Source organism: Lepus europaeus, chromosome 7 (assembly GCF_033115175.1).
Source record: "Lepus europaeus isolate LE1 chromosome 7, mLepTim1.pri, whole genome shotgun sequence".
Classification (NCBI taxonomy): domain Eukaryota; kingdom Metazoa; phylum Chordata; class Mammalia; order Lagomorpha; family Leporidae; genus Lepus; species Lepus europaeus.
This window is the reverse complement of record NC_084833.1, coordinates 61,532,454-61,553,275: the sequence shown is the minus strand read 5'-3', so window position 1 is coordinate 61,553,275 and position 20,822 is coordinate 61,532,454. Positions and strand designations below refer to the sequence as shown.

Sequence of the window (20,822 nt, the reverse complement as noted above, 5' to 3'; positions counted from 1 at the left end):
AAGGGTGAGGCCAGAGCTCAGGTGCTACAAGGCTGCTCCCGGGTTCCAGGGCTCTGTGCGTTAGGCCTTGGGTGCCTGGAGATTTCCTGACATCTTGGGATTAAGTCCTCCCTGACTGAGTCTAGTTGGGGGCCAGAGGGTTGAGGGCGTGGGGGAGTGTTTCCTGTTCCGTTGAGAATCTTGATTCTCCTGTGCTATGCTCTCCCCATACTCACTCGGTCACCCAGGGTGGTCACCTGGGTATCCATTCGTTCCATTATTCAGCAAACGTCAGTGTAGTTGCCCACTAGCGCTGGGCACAGGACAGGGCCCTGCTAGGTCCTCCTGCCCTTTGCTCACCCCACGCCCTGCCCTGCTCAGGTCTGTGGTGGCCCCCACTGTCCCCAGGGAGAGTAGCGGCAGCAGTGTCTGTGAGGCCCAGCTCTGGCCACGCTCTCTGCCTGTACAGAACCTCTCTGTTCCACAGTGGACCCTGAGAAATCTCTAAATACAGAGTGAACATGGAGAGATGAGTGATGAGGGCAGAAGTAAGTCACATCTAGGTAGAAAAGCCAACCCAGAAAAGTCCCCGAACCAAGCCCAATGTCCCTCCACAGCCGCTTAGCGCGGCCTGTGAGCGCTCTGTGCACTGTCCTGCCTCACTTGGTGGCTCAGCCCCAGCGCCTGTGTGGCTGCTGCCTACAGAACAAACTCCCAGCCCCGCCAGGCTGTGACTCTGTGGTCCTGCACTCATCTCATTGCCTCTCCTCGAAACCCCCTCTCCCAGAAGCCTCTGACTGCTCTGGGCTCCCATTGGGCTTGGCCTGCAGTGTTAGTTCCTTGGGTGCAAGACCATGCCTGTCCCATCTGTGTCCTGGGGACTCAGCCCAAGGCCAGTCACAGGTGGGACCCAGAATGCTGGCTGAGAACTTCTGGGCCCAGCGAACAATGTAGACCATTGCAGAGCGGGAGACTGCTGGCCTTGGCGACCGGGGAGGGGTGTGGAGTGGGGCCACAGGCACAGGGCAGTGTGGGAGTGGAGGAAGCAGAAGCCCTCAGCTGTCTGTCGCTTTGCACAGCGTTGCAGGCTCCCCTTTCTGCCGCTCATCCTGCCCTACTCAGTTCTCTTGTCATCTACCCTGACCCAGGCCCTCACTGAACAGGCCCTTCTAGTAATGTGACACACACACCCACTCTTTACCTCGGAATCCCTAAACTTTCCAGTGGCCTGAAACCTTCCTACATCTCCCAAACCTCTCCATACAAGAGTTTCCTTGAAACTTCCTCATGACTCTTAAAACTCCACGATTAATCCCCAAGACTTCACCTCTAAAACCTCTCCCACCCCAGCCCCCAGGAGCAGGTTGGCGAGCCCCTTACCTAGGCCTTGTCCAGGGCAGGGGAGCTGGTGTTGGCTTCATGTGATGGTCACCAGGGTAGAGGAGGACAGGGCCCCCTTTATACTGTCGGTCCCACCCCTCCCCCTCTCAGCTGCTCTGAACCGTGAACTGCCCCCTCTTTCTGGTGTCTTCTTGTGGCTCAGGAACCCTGACCTCACCCCACCTGACCTGGGCCAGTGCTGCTCCTCGGGAGGAAATCCGGCCACAGTGAGAGACAAAGAAAGAAAGAGCGAGCCCCCTCCCCCAGCACACACCTTGAAAAGTGGCTGCTCAGAGTTAACTAGTGAAACAGCTGCCCCCGTTCTCTTGTCTAGGGAGTGAAGACGTCCTAAGTTCTGCTTCTGTAACTCTAGTTATTAATCTGTCCAATAACTCTGCCCCTGGTATCTCCTTTACAAACACCAGATCACCAGCCAGCACCACGGCTCAATAGGCTAATCCTCCGCCTGTGGCGCCGGCACACCGGGTTCTAGTCCCGATCGGGGCGCCGGATTCTGTCCTGGTTGCCCCTCTTCCAGGCCAGCTCTCTGCTGTGGCCCGGGAGTGCAGTGGATGATGGCACAAGGGCTTGGACCCTGTACCCCATGGGAGACTTGGCTCCTGCCTTTCGGATCAGCGTGGTGCAATGGCTGGCAGCCATTGGAGGGTGAACCAATGGCAAAGGAAGACCTTTTTCTCTGTCTCTCTCTCTCTCTCACTGTCCACTCTGCCTGTCAAAAAACAAAACAAAACAAAAAAAAACACCAGATCACCAACCACTGGAAGTGTGGTGCTAATGATACTGATTTGCTTCTTAATATTTCCCATGTGAATAAGCCTGTACCTTTTGGACCTTGCCATGAATTCAGAGAAGAATTCTGAATACTGGCTCAAAGAGGCCAGGCAGCACGGTAAGTTTTCACACTTCTTATACCATGGGAGAAATGCACAGGGGACCGAGGGCTTTAAGGGAGAAAGAAAGGTCCGGAAATTAAGTTGTGGTTCCTACAGAGCAGAGAGCAGGCCAAAGCCACGTGCATGAGTGTTTGGTGATGAGAAGCCACAAGCAGCTGAGCAGGAGCAGCGAGGTGAAGGGGAAGAACACAGGCGGCCCAAAGGCCACGCCCCCTTCCCCCAAAACACGGGGCAACAGAGCAACAAGGTCCATCATGGAGAGAAGGGGGAAAGAGAAAAAGACCAGGCCACGGTGTTCCAGGCCTTTCTTCCTCTTCCAAAGGGGCATGGTTAATTAGTCTGATTGGCAGGTGGGCATAGGTGTGGTCAAGTAAAGGATGATTGCCCAGGACCTTGAAGGCATGGTTCCAGCTCTGTAACCTCATTGAATGTGATCTTGTATGCCTGCCTATACCACTAAGCCACATAGGTCTGCAATGTAAACCCGCAATGCTGTAACAGCTACGGTACGATGCTGATGAACCTGTACATTTGGTAGAAACTTGACTTTGAGGCTCAGTTCTCCAGAAATGATTCCAGCGGAGCCAGCTGGCATTACAAAACTGCTTCGAGGCCGGCACCGTGGCTCAATAGGCTAATCCTTCGCCTGCGGCACCGGCACCCTGGGTTCTAGTCCCAGTCGGGGCACTGGATTCTGTCCCAGTTGCTCCTCTTCCAGTCCAGCTCTCTGCTGTGGCCCGGGAGTGCAGTGGAGGATGGCCCAAGTGCTTGGGCCCTGCACCTGCATGGGAGACCAGGAGGAAGTACCTGGCTCCTGGCTTCGGATCAGCGTGGTGCGCCAGCCGCAGCGGCCATTGCGGGGTGAACCAACGGAAAAGGAAGACCTTTCTCTCTGTCTCTCTCTCACTGTCCACTCTGCCTGTCCAAAAAAAAAAAAAGAAAGAAAGAAAGAAACTGCTTCTATCCTCCTCTGTCTCTGGTTTTTGAACGAAGGGAGTTTTCTAAGCCCAGGTTCTGTAACATTCCCATGAAAACAGGAGTCCCTGGAGCCAGAGGGAAGGTGGGGCCCTGGCATGGAGCATCCAGGCTGAGACAGCCACCTCCTCTCTGGATTTGGTCCTGACCCTGAGCAGCCGAGGGGGTGGGGGGGAGCAGGAGGCTTCAGAGAGAATCTCTTGCACTTTGTGACTTTTAAGTGGCCAGCAAGGCACAGATTCAGACTAAGGAGGCCAGGTCCCAGGTGCCAGGTCCTGGGGGACCACTGCCCACCCAGGGCCCCCTCCCATGACGGTTTCACTCCATCTCTTGAGACCTCTGGGGGTTTCCAGGTCCTGGAATGGGAGAAGCAATTCCCCAAAGGCAGGGCGGGGACAGAGACCAAAGCAGTGACCCCAGGAATCTGGCCCGAGGCTGTTCCCTCACAGTATCTGCTGTGCAAATGCGCACACTCAGGCACCTGGGAGAGGGAGCAGCAAATGTCCCCAGGATGCCACTTTCCACAGTAACAGCGGCTAGGAGAGTGGGAGGGTTGGAGCTGCACCTGTCACCAGTAGGCTGCTTCCCCTGTCCTGAGGCTGCTTCCCCGGAAGCCCTTGTTCTGGGGTTGTCTTGCTCTCCATCTCTCTTCCCCACACTCCCCTGAGCTGGACACTTAGTTGGACTTTCCGTTTGGTCCTCAGGAAGGATTTTCGGAGTAAAAAGGATTGTCTGAGAAGAAAACTTTTTTTAAAAGATTTATTTATTAGAATAGTAAAGTTACTGAGAAGCAGAGGCAGAGGGAGAGAGAGAGACAGAGAGGACTTCCACCTGTAGTTCACTCCTCAGATGGCCACAATGGTAAGAGCTGTGCTGATCCGAAGCCATGAGTCAGAATTGGCTTCCTGTTCTCCCAGGTGCTGGGGCCCAGGGTCTTGTGCCAAGAATTGTTGGACTGCTTTCCCAGGCCATAGCAGAGAGCTGGATTGGACGTGGAAGAGCCAAGACTCAGACCAGTGCCCATTCGAGTTGCTGGCACTGCATCACCACAGTGCTGGCCCCTAAATAATGAAATCTTAAAAAAAAAAAAAAAAAAATTAGCAGCAGTGTTAACAGCTACTAACTGGTGAGTGTACCTTGTGTCCAAACATTTGCACAATTGAACTCCATGATGAACCTTGGTTGCTGTTGGTGCCCCGTGTTTTGGGGGAAGGGGGCGTGGCCTTTGGGCCGCCTGTGCTCTTCCCCTTCACCTCGCTGCTCCTGCTCAGCTGCTTGTGGCTTCTCATCACCAAACACTCATGCACGAGGCTTTGGCCTGCTCTCTGCTCTGTAGGAACCGCAACTTAATTTCCAGACCTTTCTTTCTCCCTTAAAGCCCTCGGTCCCCTGTGCATTTCTCCCATGGTATAAGAAGTTTGAAAACTTACCGTGCTGCCTGGTCTCTTTGAGCCAGTATTCAGAATTCTCCTCTGAATTCATGGCAAGGTCCAAAAGGCACAAGGCTTATTCACATGGGAAATATTAAGAAGCATATCCCCATACCCTCCTAGCCTGCGGCCATACTCCACACCCCTCCCTGGTCACCAAGGCCAGCAGTCTCCCACCTGTGCCTGGCCTTGGGCCGAGACCCCGGAAAACAGAGTGGGACATGCCTGGCGCCTGGCCCCTGCCCCAGAGGAACTAGGACCAGCCCAGTAGGAGTCCAGAGGAGTCAGAGGCTTCTGGGAGAGGGGGTTTCGAGGAGAGGCGATGAGATGAGTGCAGGACCACAGAGTCACAGCCTGGTGGGGCTGGGAGTTTGTTCTGTAGGCAGCAGCCACACAGGCGCTGGGGCTGAACCACCAAGTGAGGCAGGACAGTGCACAGAGCGCTCACAGGCCATGCTAAGCGGCTGTGGAGGGACATTGGGCTTGGTTCGGGGACTTTTCTGAGTTGGCTTTTCTACCTAGATGTGACTTACTTCTGCCCTCATCACTCATCTCTCCATGTTCACTCTGTATTTAGAGATTTCTCAGGGTCCACTGTGGAACAGAGAGGTTCTGCACAGGCAGAGAGCGTGGCCAGAGCTGGGCCTCACAGACACTGCTGCCGCTGCTCTCCCTGGAGACAGTGGGGGCCGCCACAGACCTGAGCAGGGCAGGGCGTGGGGTGAGCAAAGGGCAGGAGGACCTAGCAGGGCCCTGTCCTGTGCCCAGCGCTAGTAGGCAACTACACTGACGTTTGCTGAATAATGGAACGAATGGATACCCAGGTGACCACCCTGGGTGACCGAGTGAGTATGGGGAGAGCATAGCACAGGAGAATCAAGATTCTCAACGGAACAGGAAACACTCCCCCACGCCCTCAACCCTCTGGCCCCCAACTAGACTCAGTCAGGGAGGACTTAATCCCAAGATGTCAGGAAATCTCCAGGCACCCAAGGCCTAACGCATAGAGCCCTGGAACCCGGGAGCAGCCTTGTAGCACCTGAGCTCTGGCCTCACCCTTCCAGAAACCTCTCCTCCCTCTTTCCCTGATCCAAAGCCCCTGTGCCTCTCCCATGTCTCCTCTCAGTGTCCACTCTGCTCCCTCCTGCACACCGGCCCCTGCCGAGCTCAGATCTCCCCATTTCCCTCCGCACCTGATCATCATTCACTCCATCCTCTAACGAGCACCTGCTCCGTCCTGGACTACAAGAAGAGCAAGAGGAGCCACTGGGTCTGCTCTGTAGGGAGAGTGCCAACAGTGAACATCTGTCAGTGGGCCAATCTCCCACGAAGCGTTCTCACTGCACAAAGCCACTGTGACTTCAAAGTTCAAACTGTGGCACCCAGGACACTCTGTGAGGACATTGGAGTGGGAGCACAGAACACAAGTGTTGTCTATGTCCAAGGTCACCACCTTGTGTACACTGGTGTGCTTCCTACACCGATCACACCTCACTTTAACTGGAGAAAGAGAGAAGAGGGGCCGCACCAAGGCTCACTTGGTTAATTCTCCCAAGTCCAGTTTTGGGTGTGGTGAACTCTGCTGCTACCCCACTGAGCGGAGCAGCTCGGTTCTCACCTGGGAGCTGTACACAGAATGACAGGATCTGAGATCTGATGATGTAGATGTGTAGACACGGAGTCCCCGTGTCTGAGCGTCGCTGAAGTATCAAAGCTCGGTCCCTCCAGAGCCGGGGGGAAGTAAGTGTAGATGAGAGTGGGGGGCATGGACTTCATGCGCCGTTTGTGTAAGGTGCACATCCCCGTTGAGGTCTGGGATATTTCAGCTTTCATGCAATTCCAACAACTCAAGAGCTACTGACTGCATTACCACTGTGTGAAAGAAAACGAAAACAGAAAGACCAGTGAGTTTTCTTTCACATACATGGACTTGAAATGTTCCACAAGAAAATGGAAACTCTGCTACCTGTGAGGTGAGCCTAGACAGAACCTATCATGACAGGGCTTGTGGGCCATTTAGAGTTTGAACAATGAAAATGCATTGCTTTTTAGAAAGCTAAAGTGCCTGTGACACCAGAGAACGGCCCAAGTTATTTGGCCTCTTATCTCCATGTGGGAGTCAAAGATGAGTTTCCGGGTTCCTGGCTTCAGCCTGGCCCAGCCCAGCGGTGGTGGCCATCTGGGGAGTGGTTCAGTGCATAGAAGATCTCTGTCACTCTGCCTTTCAAATACAACAAATAAATCTTTAAGAAAAAAAAGTGGGAATGGGAACATAGGGAGAGACAGAAGAAAGGGACTTTGTGGTTCAGGAGCTGCCGCCCCTGCCCAGAAAGCACCCATTGCTTTGTTAAATTGAACAGAAAACAGCAGCAGCAGCAACCCTGCCTCAGAAACTTTGAGATCCAATCGGCACCCAAGGCCGGGTCGCCCTCTTCTTGGAGCCACCTGGGCCCACATGGCCTCTCCCAGGGAGCAGGAGGCTGTGGCTCCCTCCCTTCCCTGGGGAGGCAGGCGGCCCCTGGACTCTGCTTTCCCTGGACAGAGCAAGGCGTCTCTCTGTCCCCTCCTGGAGGCAGCTGAGGGCTGGGAGGAGAGGGCTCAGTGGGCAGCAGGAAGCAGGGACAGGGCAGGACCTCTGGACCGCGGCCCTGCTCGCCTGGCCCTGGAGGCCAGCACAGCCCCCTGGTGCCCTCAGCTTCCTGCACGGCTGGCCTCAGCCAGACCAGAGGACGCGTCACTCACTCCTGTCCTCAGAGTTCTTGCCGCCATAGCCTTCCCTTTCTCTCCTGCTGCCCCAAATCCTCCCGCCCGCAACGCACACCTTTCCTCTCCCCGTCTCCACTTGCTGTCGCCTTGTGCTCCTAGTCAGCCTGCGAGGCCTCAGTCACATGTCACCTCCAGAGAGTGTCCTGCATCCCTTCCAGCAAGACGGGTCCTCTGGCCCCTCCCCGAGCCACCGTTTCCACCTCGTGTCCCTCTGTGCCACACGGGGCGGGGGTGGGGGTGGCACAGACAAGGTGTCAGTGCACACTTGTTGAACATGTTAACCTGCAATTTTCCAGGTGAGGAAGTGAGAGTCTAAGGAGACAGCAACTATACCAGGGTGGCCGCCAGCATGTGGGTTCCTGCCGTGGCGAATCTGCTCTTTCTGTCCCTGGGCCTTCTGGAAGCAATTCAGGTACGGCTGTCCTCCAATGGCCCCATCCCCGCAGGCACCCGAGCTGTCAGGTTCTCTGGAACCCTGGAAGGAGGAGCAGAGAGATGAAGGACTGGGTGCTTCCTGCCTTGAGAGCACCTGGCCTGAGGGTGTAGCCCCCGCTGGGCCCCAGGGAGCTTGCGGCCATGTGTCCAGCGCTCTTGCCTCCTGGGGGTTGAGACCCCTTATGCCATGCTTGGCAATAGAAGCCTCAAGGCATCCTGGCCACTCTGTCTCCCGCAGGCCCAGAGCCTCCTGTTCAAACGGCCAGACCTCTTCCCTCGAGACACCGCTGGACTTTCCTGGGCCTTCTATGATGACCAGTATAGTGGCTGCTCACCGGCTATGATGGCTGCCCTCCCGCGTCTCCAGAAATGGGAGTTGCAGGTCAACAATGTGTATGCGCAGGGCTGGGAGCTTGGAAGACGCAAGTGGCAGGAGCTCAGGGCCCGACGCCCCGCATGGCTGTACCCCTTGCCTGTGGGTTTCCAGGAGAAATACGGGGTTGCCCTGTTGGCCTACACGGAATACGGAACCCCGTACAGGGAGTTCAACGCCGCAGTACGCCAGGCAGGCCGCTCCCGGCCCACTACCTCCAGCACTTCTCCTTCAAGTCCCTGCATTTCCTGCTGACCAAGGCCCTGCAGCTGCTGGGACAGAACCAGTGGCCTCCCAGGTGCCAACAGGTGTTCCGGGGAGTGCATGGCCTGTGCTTCTGGCCAGTTGGGCCCAGCGCCACTGTCAGTCCGGGGGGCTTTGCCTCTTCATCCCTAAAGAAAGATGTGGCCCAGTGGTTCGGCAAGGACACCTTCTTCAGCATCTGGACCTGCCTCAGGATCCCTACCCAGGACTACTCCGTCTTCCCTAAGGAGCAGGAGGTGCTGATCCCTGCCTTTGAGACCTTCCGGGTCATCAATGCCAGCAGACCGGAACAGGGCCCTGTCCACATCGAGCTCCAGGCGCTGGGCAAGCACAGCTCATACAACTACGAGTACATCAAAGGTGAGGAAGACGCACCTGTGCAGAAGGCGGCCTCCCCGATTCCCAAGACCTTTGGTGGATACAGGCCCCAGTCCCCTAGGTCCATGTGGCACTTAGAGAAGCACTAAATCCAAACTGAGCGAGCAGAACCAGCCACGGGCACCAGCCTTTCTGCCCCTTCCAGCTACAGGGATAGCACACTTCCGTCCTTGGAGGGAACCAAGTCAGGGCTGACCACTCGTTTGCTGGGAGGTTGTGGCAGGCTTCCTGACCACGGTAGGGGTCCCTGACCATATTAGGGGCAGGTGGTCCCAGAGGAAGGCAGGGAATTAATTTCTGACTGCAGTACTGCTGCCCACATGATCAGTGCCAGAAATAAGTAGAGCCTCCACCTAGTTTAGGTGCGGTGCGAACTCCGAGAGAAAGAGGGATCGTGTAGAGTTGCTAGAGGTGGGAGGTGAGGTGAGACGGCAGGGGATGCTGTGCCCCTAAGTTCCAATGCAGCCTGTGGTCAGGCAGGTGGAGGCTGCAATAAATGAAACCCTAGAGTAAGCCTTTAGCTTGTCAGTGCAGATGCCACATTAGAATCCTGCGTTGACACCAGCCTTAGCTTCGTGTCCAGTTCCCTGCTAATGCAGACCCTGGGAGCAGCAGGTGGAGGCTCAGACACTGGGTGCCCACTTCCTTTGTGGGCGGCCTGATTGAGTCCCAGCTCCCAGCTTGGCTTGGCCCTGTCCCAGCTGTTGCAGGCATTTGGGGAACTAATCAGTGGATGAAAGCTTCCTCCCCACCCACCACTCAAATTTTTAAAAAGTTTTGTTTTAGGATCTATTTATTTGAAAGGCGGAGACAGTGAGACAGAGAGATCTTCCATCCACAGGTCCACTCCCCAGATGGCAGCAACAGTCTGGCCTAGGACGAGTCAAAGCCAGAAGCCAAACCTCCACCTAGGCCTCTCATGTGGGTGGTAGAGACTCCAGGACTGGAGTTCCCATCTGCTGCTTCCCAGGTTCATTATCAAGGAGCTGGATTGCAAGCAGAGTCCCTGGGTCTCAACTGGTCCATGACAAGGGATTGGGCATTCCAAGCCTCGGCTTAACCGGCCATACACAATGCCTGCCCCCTGAAATATCTTTTTTTTTATTTTTTTATTTTTTTTATTTTTTTGACAGGCAGAGTGGACAGTAGAGGGAGACAGAGAGAAAGGTCTTCCTTTTTGCCGTTGGTTCACCCTCCAATGGCCGCCGCGGTAGGTGCGCTGCGGCCGGCGCACCGCGCTGTTCCGATGGCAGGAGCCAGGTGCTTATCCTGGTCTCCCATGGGGTGCAGGGCCCAAGCACTTGGGCCATCCTCCACTGCACTCCCTGGCCACAGCAGAGAGCTGGCCTGGAAGAGGGGCAACCGGGACAGGATCGGTGCCCCGACCGGGACTAGAACCCGGTGTGCCGGCGCCGCAAGGCGGAGGATTAGCCTGTTAAGCCACGGCGCCGGCCTGAAATATCCTTTAAGCTGAAATCTATGTACAGTTTCTCTCTTTTTTAAAAAAATATATTTATTTATTTGAAAGAGTTACACAGAGAGGAGAAGCAGAGAGAAAGAGAGAAAGGTCCTGCATCCTTGGTTCACTCCCCTGTTGATTGCCACGGCCGGAGCTGTGCTGATCCAAAGCCAGGAGCCAGGAGCTTCCTCTGGGTCTTCCAGGCGGGTGCAGGGGCCCAAGGACTTGGGCCATCTTCCACTGCTCTCTCAGGCCACAGCAGAGAGCCGCATCAAAAGTGGAAATGCCGATTCTCGAACTGGCACCCATACGGGATGCCGACACTGCAGGCCAGGGCGATTACCCACGGAGATACAGTACTGACACTGCATAGTTTTTCATAATACATATTATCCACACATGAAAAAACAGCTACATAAAAATAACGTCACATTCTTTATTTCATTTTCCCACAAGTTTCTGAGCCCCTCGTACGTGTGGATGTGTGGTGGAGGTTGAGGCACCCCCCTCTGCAGGTGGGGCCTGCACACCCTCACTGTCAGGCCTCAGAGAGCTTCCAACTGTGCTGAGGCCAAGGGGTGGGCTCCTTCCCACCACGTCCCTCCTTGGGCCTTCTGCAGCTGACAGACAGCTGATGCCCCCACGGCTCCCCAGACCCACCTATGGAGGTAGAAGCCAGACCATGGGTGCTGGAGGCCTGGGCCCTCATCAGGTTCTGCCTTTTCTCTATGTCCAACCTATTCTTTCTTTAGACCTTAGTTTTTCTGACAGTTTAATGGGCACATAGGACCCAATGATTCCCATGTCCCTTTCTGCTGAGAATTTTCTCTTCTCTGGGACACCTGCTGTGCTAGGTGTTGTAAAGGAGGGGACAGGTCATCCCCAAAAGAGAAACTGCAGCTCCTCCCCCAGTTGTGGGCCTCTCCTTTCTCCCTGGTGGCCCAGTGAGCAGGCACAGGAAGGATACCTAGCCCCTCGCCGCTCTGCACCCCCACTTGGCGACACGGCAGCAGCCAGAGCTCCAGGCACAGCCTGTGAGTCATCCTTGTGCACCACCACGGTGCAGGTTCAACGTCAGCTCTGTCTACACACGGAGAAAGAGAAGAGCGGCCATGAGCCCCAGCACACAGCCAGGAGCAGGCAGAGTTCAGACAGCCCGGCACTGGGCCAAACAAACCGCACACCAGGAGGACTCCCGCCCCTCCCTCACATTCTCTTCAGAGCTCGAGACACTGGGAAGAGGCCGAGCATGACTGTGGCCTCACTGTACAGGAGAGTGAGAGCCAGAGACAGGCATGACTGGTCAGGGGCAGCCACGACCAGAGCCAGGTTCCCTCAGGGCTCAGCAAACCCCTGTCTCTGTCTCGAGGACAAAGCTGTGACTCTGCTCCAGTGCAGGATGCTGAGGGCCTGTCTCTAAAGAGACCAGCCGCTTCCATGGCTTCCACCACCACTGCCCCAGGTAGGACAGGACACGGGGCAGGCACAAGGCACACACTCAGTCTATTATCAGCTGGGGCTACACAGCCAATTGTCTGTGGCCTCCTGCTTTGGAATAGGCCATGAATCCCAAACTCTTCCCCGAGTCCCAGGGGAGGACAGGCAGGACCCAGTCCCTGTCACAGCCACCACCAGGCACAGGAAAGCTGGCAGCTGTGGTCCCTCACTCCCACCCAGAGCTCTGACACCGGCCTGAACGTGTCAGTCCCCCCACCACTGAACGTGGTCCCCACCTCCCTGGACTTCCTCCTCCCTGTACCAGGGGAGGTAGACCCTGGACTTGCCCTAGTTGGGCTGCACAGACAAGCGCCCCCCTGTGGGCTGTGGTGGCAGCAGCACTGGTCCTCAGGAAAGATGGCCCAGGTTCCTAGGAGCAGCAGGGAGAGACCACTGGGCACCTGCTGGCCTTGGCCATCCCTGTCCGCAGGTGCTGTGGCTGTCGCAGGCCCCAGGCCCAGACCCTCACAGGGCCTGCACCAGCACCAGGAGGCTCATGACCAAGGCCATGCCGAAGAAGATGCCCAGGAAGAAGCGGTCCATCACGCGGGCCAGGCGCTTCCAGTCCTCATGGCGGCGCTGGGCAGCCCTGTGGCTGCGGAAGGTGCTGGCAATGGTGGCCACGTGGCTCAGCAGGGCTTCCTGGTGGCACAGACACCGTGGCTCATGGCAAGGACCTGCTGGTGGGCCAGCCCCTCCCTCGGGTGGCTGTGGGCTAGGGGGCGATTCTGGTGGCCGAGACTTCCCACACGGCTCCCCTCGTTCCCGCACGCACAGGCCTCGTGCCAGGTGTCCCAGCAGGAGGACTCGAGCCCAGGCGGGCACTGGGCGGGCACTGGGACCACAGTAATGCAGGTTCATGATAAGGATGGTGAGCGCTGTTGAGAACGTGACCATGGTCATAGTGGCCATGTAGTACTTGCCTGCAATAGAGAGAGTGATTTAGCAGTGTCTAAAATAAGCACTGGGGAGCCCCAGCTTCCCACCTGCACAAATAGGACAAGCCAGGGGGCTCTCAGGACCCCACCCCCACCAAGCCCAGTGCGGGGAAGCAGGGGGAGGTAAGGGTCCATTTCTCTCCACCCCTGTTTCCTGCAGGTGCATTCTCAGGAGCTACAGTTGTCACAGCCGGAAGCTCATTCACCCTCAGGCCCTGAAAAGTGTTGCTCTGCGCCGGTGCTGTTGTGCAGGGGGTTGGAGCCCAGCCTGCAATGACGACATCTATGTGGGTGCCTTTTTCTGTCTGAGTGCTCTGCTTCCGGTCTAGCTTTCTGTATGGCCTGGGAAAGCAATGGAGAATGGCCCCTGACCTTGGGCACCTGCACCTGAGAGAGACCTTGAGGAAGCTCTGTCCCCTGTCACAAATTGGGGAGCGAACCAGCAGGTGAAAGACCTCTCTTTATCTCTGCCTCTGCCTCTCCAACTCTGCTTTTCAAATACATCAATAAATCTTAAAAAAAAAAAAAAAGAAAGAAAGAAAGAAAGAAAGAAAGAAAGAAAGAAAGAAAGAAAGAAAGAAAGAAAGAAAGAAAAAGAAAAGTGCAACTCTCGGTCCCGACCTAGGCCAGGACTGTCCCCGGCGGCACATTTCCCATAACGAAGGAAATCGACCTCACAGGTTCAGGGAGGGCTTACCTGAGCTGATCAGCAGTGCACAGCTGAATCTCGGTACATTTTGCCTACTATTACCACACTGGGGAGGCGGACCTTCCACCAGCACCTTGAGAAAACACTGACTGCTTCCTGCTGGGGTGGGGGTGGTGGGGTGGTGTTCTCCCTGAAAGGGGCCACTCCTTTCTCCCTCTGTCTCCGAAAGTGGGCGTGCTCCGGGGTCTCCTCCCCAGCACTCAGACACACACACACGCACACACACCCACACCCACACACACGCACACGCACGCGGGCGCCCCCTGGCGCTCACCGATGAGCGGCACACTCTCGGCCGGGGGCATGCTCTCGGCCAGGATCAGCTGGAAGACGGTGAGCGCCAGCAGCACGGTGACACCCAGAGACACCTTCTCGCCCGAGTCGGCCGGCAGGTGAAAGGCGAGCGGCGCGAGCAGCGAGATGAGCACGCAGGGCAGCAGCAGGTTGCACACGTAGGCGGCGGCGCGGCGGCGCAGCAGTAGCGTGAAGGTCACGTCGGGGTAGGGCTCGGAGCAGCAGCCGTAGGTGAGCACGCGCCGCCGCGCCGGCATGCCCAGCACGCGCCACTCCACGTTCTCCACGAAGTCGGCCAGGCTGGCGGCGTCGCCGCGCGGCCGCACGTCCAGCTGGTGCCCGCCGTGCGTCCAGGAGCCAAACGTCAGGCCGCAGCGCTGCGCGTCGAACGGGAAGGCGGCCACGTCCACGCGGCACGAGCTGCGCGTGATGGCCGGCGCGTCCCAGCGCACTGCGCCGTCGTGCCGCAACACCACGTTCGTGCTGGCCGACGCCGGCTGCTGCGCGTCCGCCCTGCGGGCAGGCGGGCAGAGTCACCCGGGTGCCTGCCATCTGAGCAGCGACCCTCCAGGGACTCTGTGACCCGAAGGACACCCTGTGGCCTCCCTGCGGCAGCACGGAGGGTGGAATGCGCCCGACAGAGGGCGCTCTGCCCTTGCAGACTGGGAGGGGCCGCGTTCAGGGGTCCCACAAGGTCTGAAAAGACCACACAGTGACTTGCCTTGGGAGTCACCCGCCAGACTCCTAGAGAACCCGGGGAAGTGCACAGAGGGTGTGTTGGCGGCGAGACACAGACCTGGTTAGGGCCAGGAGGAGTAGCCCTGGGTTGGCATGGAAGGCTGAGGGGGTGGCTTAGAGAGGCCCCTGCTGGACAGCTCAGTAAACTCGCAGTCTGGGTTGTCTGAGGACAGCCTCGGGTTGGGGAGCCACGGAGGGACTGTGAGCTCCTGGCCTTGTAGGAGAGCCCTGCCCTTCCAGGGCAGCAGAGCAACTGGCTTAGGCAGTGGGGCAGGGGCGTCAGTCCCACCCAGGGCTGAGGCGGCTCTTGCCAGGCAGGGGGAGGGGCGCAGGTAGGCAGTACTTGTTATAGAGCACGATGTCTGGCCGCCACACGAGACTGCTGGGGATGCGGATGGCATCTAGGCCGCCGTAGGCATCCGGGTCCCACCGCAGGTAGGCATCGGTCCACTCCTGCCGGATCCATAGGTACAGCGTCAACACCTGGTTCCGCTCGTCCTGGGCAGGGAGTGGGCACAGATACGGACACGCTTGTGAGTCTCTGCAGACCCTCCCTGTTTGTGCACACTCAGCTTCAGGACGCTGGTCAGCACCTGCAGACCCGACTTGCAGGGGTGATAGACAACCCCCACTGAGCAGCGATTCAGTGAGTTCAAGTGTGCGAATGTTTGAACACGCGGTGGATACCCACCAGTTAGTAGCTTAACCAGTGTTGTTAATTTTTTAAAAAGATTTATTTATTTTACTTGAGTTACACAGAAAGAAGGAGAGGCAGAGAGAGAGAGAAGTCTTCCATACGCTGGTTCACTCCCCAATTGCTTACAACAGCCAGAGCTGTGCTGATCCCAACCAGGAGCTTCTTCCAGGTCTTCCACGTGGGTGCAGGGGCCCAAGCACTTGGGCCATCTTCTACTGCTTTCCCAGGCCATAGCAGAGAGCTGGATTGGAAGTGGAGCAGCTGGGACTCGAACTGGCACCCATATGGGATGCCAGCACTCTGGTGGCGGCTTTACCTGCTTTGCCACAGCACTGTTGCCAATTTTTTTTTTTTTTTTTTTTTTTTTAGGATTAGTTCTTAGAAGGCAGAGTTGCAGAGAGAGAGGGAGAGACAGATATTTTCCATTAACTGGTTCATTCCCCTAATGGTTCAAAAGGCTTGGGCTGTGTCCATCTGAAATCAGGAGCTTTATCTGGGTCCTCCATGTGGGTACAGGGGCCCAAGGGTTTGGACCACCTTCTAGTGCTTTCCCAGACCATCTGCATGGAGCTGGATAGGAAGTAGAGCAGCAAGGACTCGAACCAATGCCCAAGTCAGATGTTGGCGCTGCAGGCTGCAGCTTAATCCGCTGTACCACAGCACTGGCCCCTGTAGTTATGTTTATAGAAAGAATTGCTTGCAAGAGTAGTCCTAGTCCCACCCCTCATTCCCTCCCCACAGCAGTATCAGCACTACATACCATGTCGATGATCTGGGACAATGTCACCTCCAGCGTCACATTCAGAGTCTGGTCTGTGTCTGCCACAGGTCTCAGGGCACTTGTGTAGTTGGCGAAGAGGTCACGGAACAGCTTGTGAGCCAGCCTGCCCTCAGCTCCTCGGCACTCTGCAGAGCCAGTAAGTACGGCTGTCCACCCGTGACCCCAACTCGGGGCCTCTGCTGAGGCCCTCCAGCCCTGTCACGTGCTGCGCTGTCCTACAGCGTTCTGAATGGTGCCTCTGTGCTCTGCCCTGGACGAAGGCTCAGGAGGGACCTGGTACTACCTTCTGCAACTAGGCTGCTGGTTTCTCCCCAGCCTTCCCTTCTGGATTCTGCCTCCTCCACCACAGGACTTCCACCCAAGCCATCTGCACCTCACTGCCTGGTGCACTGCCGTCTCAGGCCTGCTTCCATTTCTCCAGCTGCATGTCTGTTGGTCTCTTCAAAGGTCCTGGCACCTGAGGACATCCCCCTCTCCTGAAAAGACCCTCCCTTAACCTTAGGTTTTCGTGATAGTTTCCTCAGGCCCTGCCTGAGTGCTGGCCCCCAGAATCCTGTCCTTGGCTCTCTTCTTTCTCTTTGGCCCAGATTTGCCTTGAGCTCCAGACTTCTACATACCACAGTCCACTGTTCAGTGTCTCATGGGCACCTTAAACTGTTCCCTCATGCTCTGAAACCTGCTTTTTTTAAATTTTATTTTATTTATTTTTGACAGGCAGAGTGGACAGTGAGACAGAGAGAAAGGTCTTCCTTTGCCGTTGGTTCACCCTCCAATGGCCGTCACGGCCGGCACACCGCGCTGATCTGAAGGCAGGAGCCAGGTGCTTCTCCTGGTCTCCCATGCGGGTGCAGGGCCCAAGGACCTGGGCCATCCTCCACTGCATTCTCGGGCCACAGCAGAGAGCTGGCCTGGAAGAGGGGCAGCCGGGACAGAATCCAGCGCCTTGACCGGGACTAGAACCTGGTGTGCCAGCGCCGCTAGGCGGAGGATTAGCCTGTTGAGCTACGGCGCCGGCTGAAACCTGCTTTTTTAAAAAAATATTTATTTACTTATGGCTGGCGCCGTGGCTCAACAGGCTAATCCTCTGCCTGCGGCGCTGGCACACCGGGTTCTAGTCCCGGTCGGGGTGCCGGATCCTGTCCCGGCTTCCCCTCCTCCAGTCCAGCTCTCTGCTGTGGCCCGGGAGTGCAGTGGAGGATGGCCCAAGTCCCGCATGGGAGACCAGGAGAAGCACCTGGCTCCTGGCTTCGGATCAGCGTGGTGCGCCGGCTGCAGCGGCCATTGGGGAGTGAACCAATGGAAAAGGAAGACCTTTCTCTCTGTCTCTCTCACTGTCCAGTCTGCCTGTCAAAAAAATATTTATTTATTTCCATTTTATTTGAGAGGCAGAGAGAGAGAGGCCGTCCATCCACCTGTTTACTCCCCAGATGCCTATGATAGCCAGGGCTGGGCCAGGAGCCTGGATCTCCATCTCCATCTGGGTCTCCCTTGAGCCAAAATCTGCTGCCTCCCAGGTTGTCCATTAGCAGGAAGCTGGATCAGCAGCAGAGGAACGGGGGTTGAACCAAGCTTTCCCACACGGGATTTGTTGCTCCCAAGAAGCATCTTAACCACTGCACTAAATCCGCTTCTAAACATCTGTTCCATCTCAATGAAGAGCACCCGGAGACCTCGGCTGGAAATCTGAGAATTGCCATTCCCTTCTCCTTCCACTGCAGCTCAGTCTCCAGATCCTGTCGGATCATCCAAATCCCCCAAATCCTGCTAACCATCTTCTTCTTCTTCTTCTTTTTTTTTTTTTTTTTGCAATGAGATATAGAGGTGAGCACTATGCCTTTTTTTTTTTTTTTAAGCTTATTTATTTATTTGAGAGGCAGAAAGAGAGAGAGAAGCACAAAGAGAAATCTTCCATCTGCTGGTCCACTCTTTAAGTGACTGCAATGGCTGGAGCTGGGCCAGGTTGAAGCCAGGAGTCTGGAACTCCATCCTGGTCTCCTACATGAGTGTTCAAACACCAGGCCATCCTCCCACTGCCTTCCCAGGCTCATGACTGGGGAGCCGGATTGGACCCATGATCCAATATGGGTGCCAGCGTTGCAGGCAGCGGCTTAGACCACTGCACAACATCGGACCCAACTAAGCGTCTCTTGAATCGCTCTTTCCCTGGTGCTCAGCCCTTCCCTCTTACTTGCACCATGGCGGCAGCAGCAGCCTCCTCACTGCTCCCCTGCCTCATGCTCACCCTCTCCTACTACCCTCTGCACGTCCCATAGATCAAGCTTTTGTACATACAAATCCCCCAAACCAGCACCTGTTTAAAACCCTGCTGTGGCTCCCCGTGGGCGGCAGGCGAAAGCCTGGGCCTGGCACTCGAGGCCCTGTGACTTTTGCAGCCCTTTCTCTGGATGCTGCCCCCTCACTGCTCCCATCTCAGCAGGCAAGTCTCCTCTCCCCCTCTTCAGCACCCCATTTTCCCATACCCTGCAGACAGGAGCTTGTTCTAAGTACAGATACTAAAGAGAAAGTGAGATTTAGGGAGGCCAGACGCTGTAGCCACATCAGGACAGGCCAGGGCTGGTTCCCTGAACGTCATACCTGGAGGGAGAAGGAGCAGGAGCAGGAGGCCCAGGTTGAGGTGGTGGCTCCCAGGCGCCATGGCCCTTCACAGCAAGAGGTGGGGCAGGTCTCTGGGCGTAAGGCCTCCTGGCTGGACCTGGTACAGCATCAGGCCCAGTGCACAGCACCTGAAGTCAGAAGTACAACTGAGGTGTCTTGTGGCCCTTCCAGTTATCTGACCCTCCTCTGTCACTATCTGATCCTTGGCATCTGCTGGCCTCTGTCTCTATCCCCTGCTACTGTCAAAGTCGTCTTTCCCTCGGTAACTCTGTCTTGCTCTCTGCTCCCCTCTGACCTTCCTCTCTGCCTCTTTTGCACCCTCCCTTCACTTTCTACTCTCCACCTCACTGCCTTGCTCCACTCCCACACCGGGACTCCAGGTGAGCCTGGGGCTGTCTCAGCAGAACAGGGGACAGGGGACTCTATCAGCCCTGAGCAGTCAGTCTGAGGCACAGAACAGCTCCTCCCCTGCCTATCCTGTGCCCATGGTAACAGAGCAACTGAAACTGACACCTCAGGCTTCTGGGACCTAAATTATTCAAATTCTGTAAAGAGACACCCAGCTCAGCTCAGGGCCATAGTGGGGGCTTGGAGTGAACAGGGATGCAGGGCTCGGAACTTGCACAGGGCAGTGGCCTCAGGTGGGTGGCCAGAGCCCTGGACTGGGTATCTGTCCCCAGCTCTGCCACCACTGCCTGGGTCCCGCCCAGGGAGGGCCCAGGTAATCTGTGCCACACCAGCTCTCTCCTCCAGCTAAGGGTGCTCTGAGCCTACACCACTCCAGGTGGATCCAAAGAAGAGAAGCTGCAGGACACATCCTTTCCCCAGAGTTTTCTTACTGTGCCGACAGCAAGGGCAATACAGCACTCTCAGCTCTGTTTTCTCTTTCTTAAGATTTATTTATTTGAAAGGCAGAGTTACAGAGAGGCAGGGAGAAAGAGAGAGAGAAGTCTCCCATCTGTTGGTGCACTCCTCAAATGGCTGCACAGAGCTGGGCCGATTCGAATCCAGGAGTCAAGAACTTCTCCCACGTGGGTGTAGGGACCTAAGCACTTGGGCCATCATCTGCTGCTTTTCCAGGCACATTAGCAGGGAGCTGGAACAGAAGGGGAGCAGCTGGGATTCGAACTGGCACCCATATGGGATGCTGGCGCTGCAGTCTGGGGCTTTAACCCACTGTGCTGGCCCCTGATTCCGTGCTCGTTCTCCAGTGCATTCCTGTCTCTTAGGAACTGGATGCTTACATAAATCCACACATCTTTCCAGCATCTTTCTCTGGATGTGGCCCAAGCATTGCACATTAAAATGTCTCAGAGACTCCAATATCCATTCATGCTAAAAGCTCTCAATACACTCTGAATAGACAGAGGGACGCTCACTCAATTTGACAAAGAAAATCTATCTTAAAAAAATCAAAATCCTATATAACTAGTATTATAGTTAATTAATGTTGAGAAACTAGCTTTCCCCCTAGGATCAGAATGAGGAGGAAGCCCTCTCCTATTCATCATATTGAAGTCTTAGCTAATTCAACAGAAAAGTAAATGAGATTTTAAAAAGATAGATTGGGAAAGAAGAAATAAAATTGTATCTACTTGCAAATGATGGTGGGAGACTGGATGGAGCTTCAGCATGGTGCAGCTCAGGCTATTGCAGGAATTTGTTTGCCTGTCTCTTGTTCTTTCAAACACAATGAAAATAAAAAACAAATAGGTCTACATAGAAAGATATTCAATATTCATGGATTGAAAGAATCAATGGTTACTTCTTTCCAAATTGATATATAGATTCAGTGCAATCTAAGTCAAAATCAAAGCAAGTTATTTTGTGGATATCAATAAATTGGTTCTAAAGTTTATATGAAACAAAGACCCAGAATAGCCAATACAATACTGAAAAAGAGAAAAATTTAAGGACTGACATTATCCATCTTTAAGACTTACTATAAAGCTACAGTAATCAAGATGATGTGATGGTGGCAAAAGAAGAGACAGATCAATAGAACAGAATAAACTATCCATCCTATCTACACAAAATACAGCTAACTGATTTCTTTAGAAACAAACAAACAAACAAACAGCAAAGGCAATTCCATGGAGAAAGGCAACTGGATATCCTCAAGCAAAAAGAAAAAAAAAAATAAAAATAAAGAACCCAGAATCTAGATGTAAATCTTAAGGTCTTTCACAAAATTAACTC

At 55.4% G+C, this 20,822-nt stretch overlaps 2 protein-coding genes across 2 annotated transcripts; one reads left to right on the top strand and one right to left on the bottom strand.

Moving 5' to 3' along the window:
• Positions 1–7,793: 7,793 nt before the first annotated feature.
• LOC133763826 (GPI-linked NAD(P)(+)--arginine ADP-ribosyltransferase 1-like) lies at positions 7,794–8,983 on the top strand. The gene is given in 3 exon segments (XM_062197559.1): positions 7,794–7,856; positions 8,118–8,457; positions 8,460–8,983. Coding segments are annotated over 3 exon segments (927 nt in total).
• A 2,721-nt stretch (positions 8,984–11,704) lies between these two features.
• Positions 11,705–18,663, bottom strand: CHRNA10 (cholinergic receptor nicotinic alpha 10 subunit). The gene is made up of 5 exons (XM_062198233.1): positions 18,603–18,663; positions 15,987–16,132; positions 14,873–15,027; positions 13,772–14,304; positions 11,705–12,773 (listed from the first exon to the last, which is right to left on the bottom strand). The coding sequence occupies exons 1-5, from the start codon at positions 18,661–18,663 to the stop codon at positions 12,316–12,318; spliced, it is 1,353 nt and encodes a 450-aa protein (XP_062054217.1). The 3' UTR covers positions 11,705–12,315.
• Positions 18,664–20,822: the final 2,159 nt, after the last annotated feature.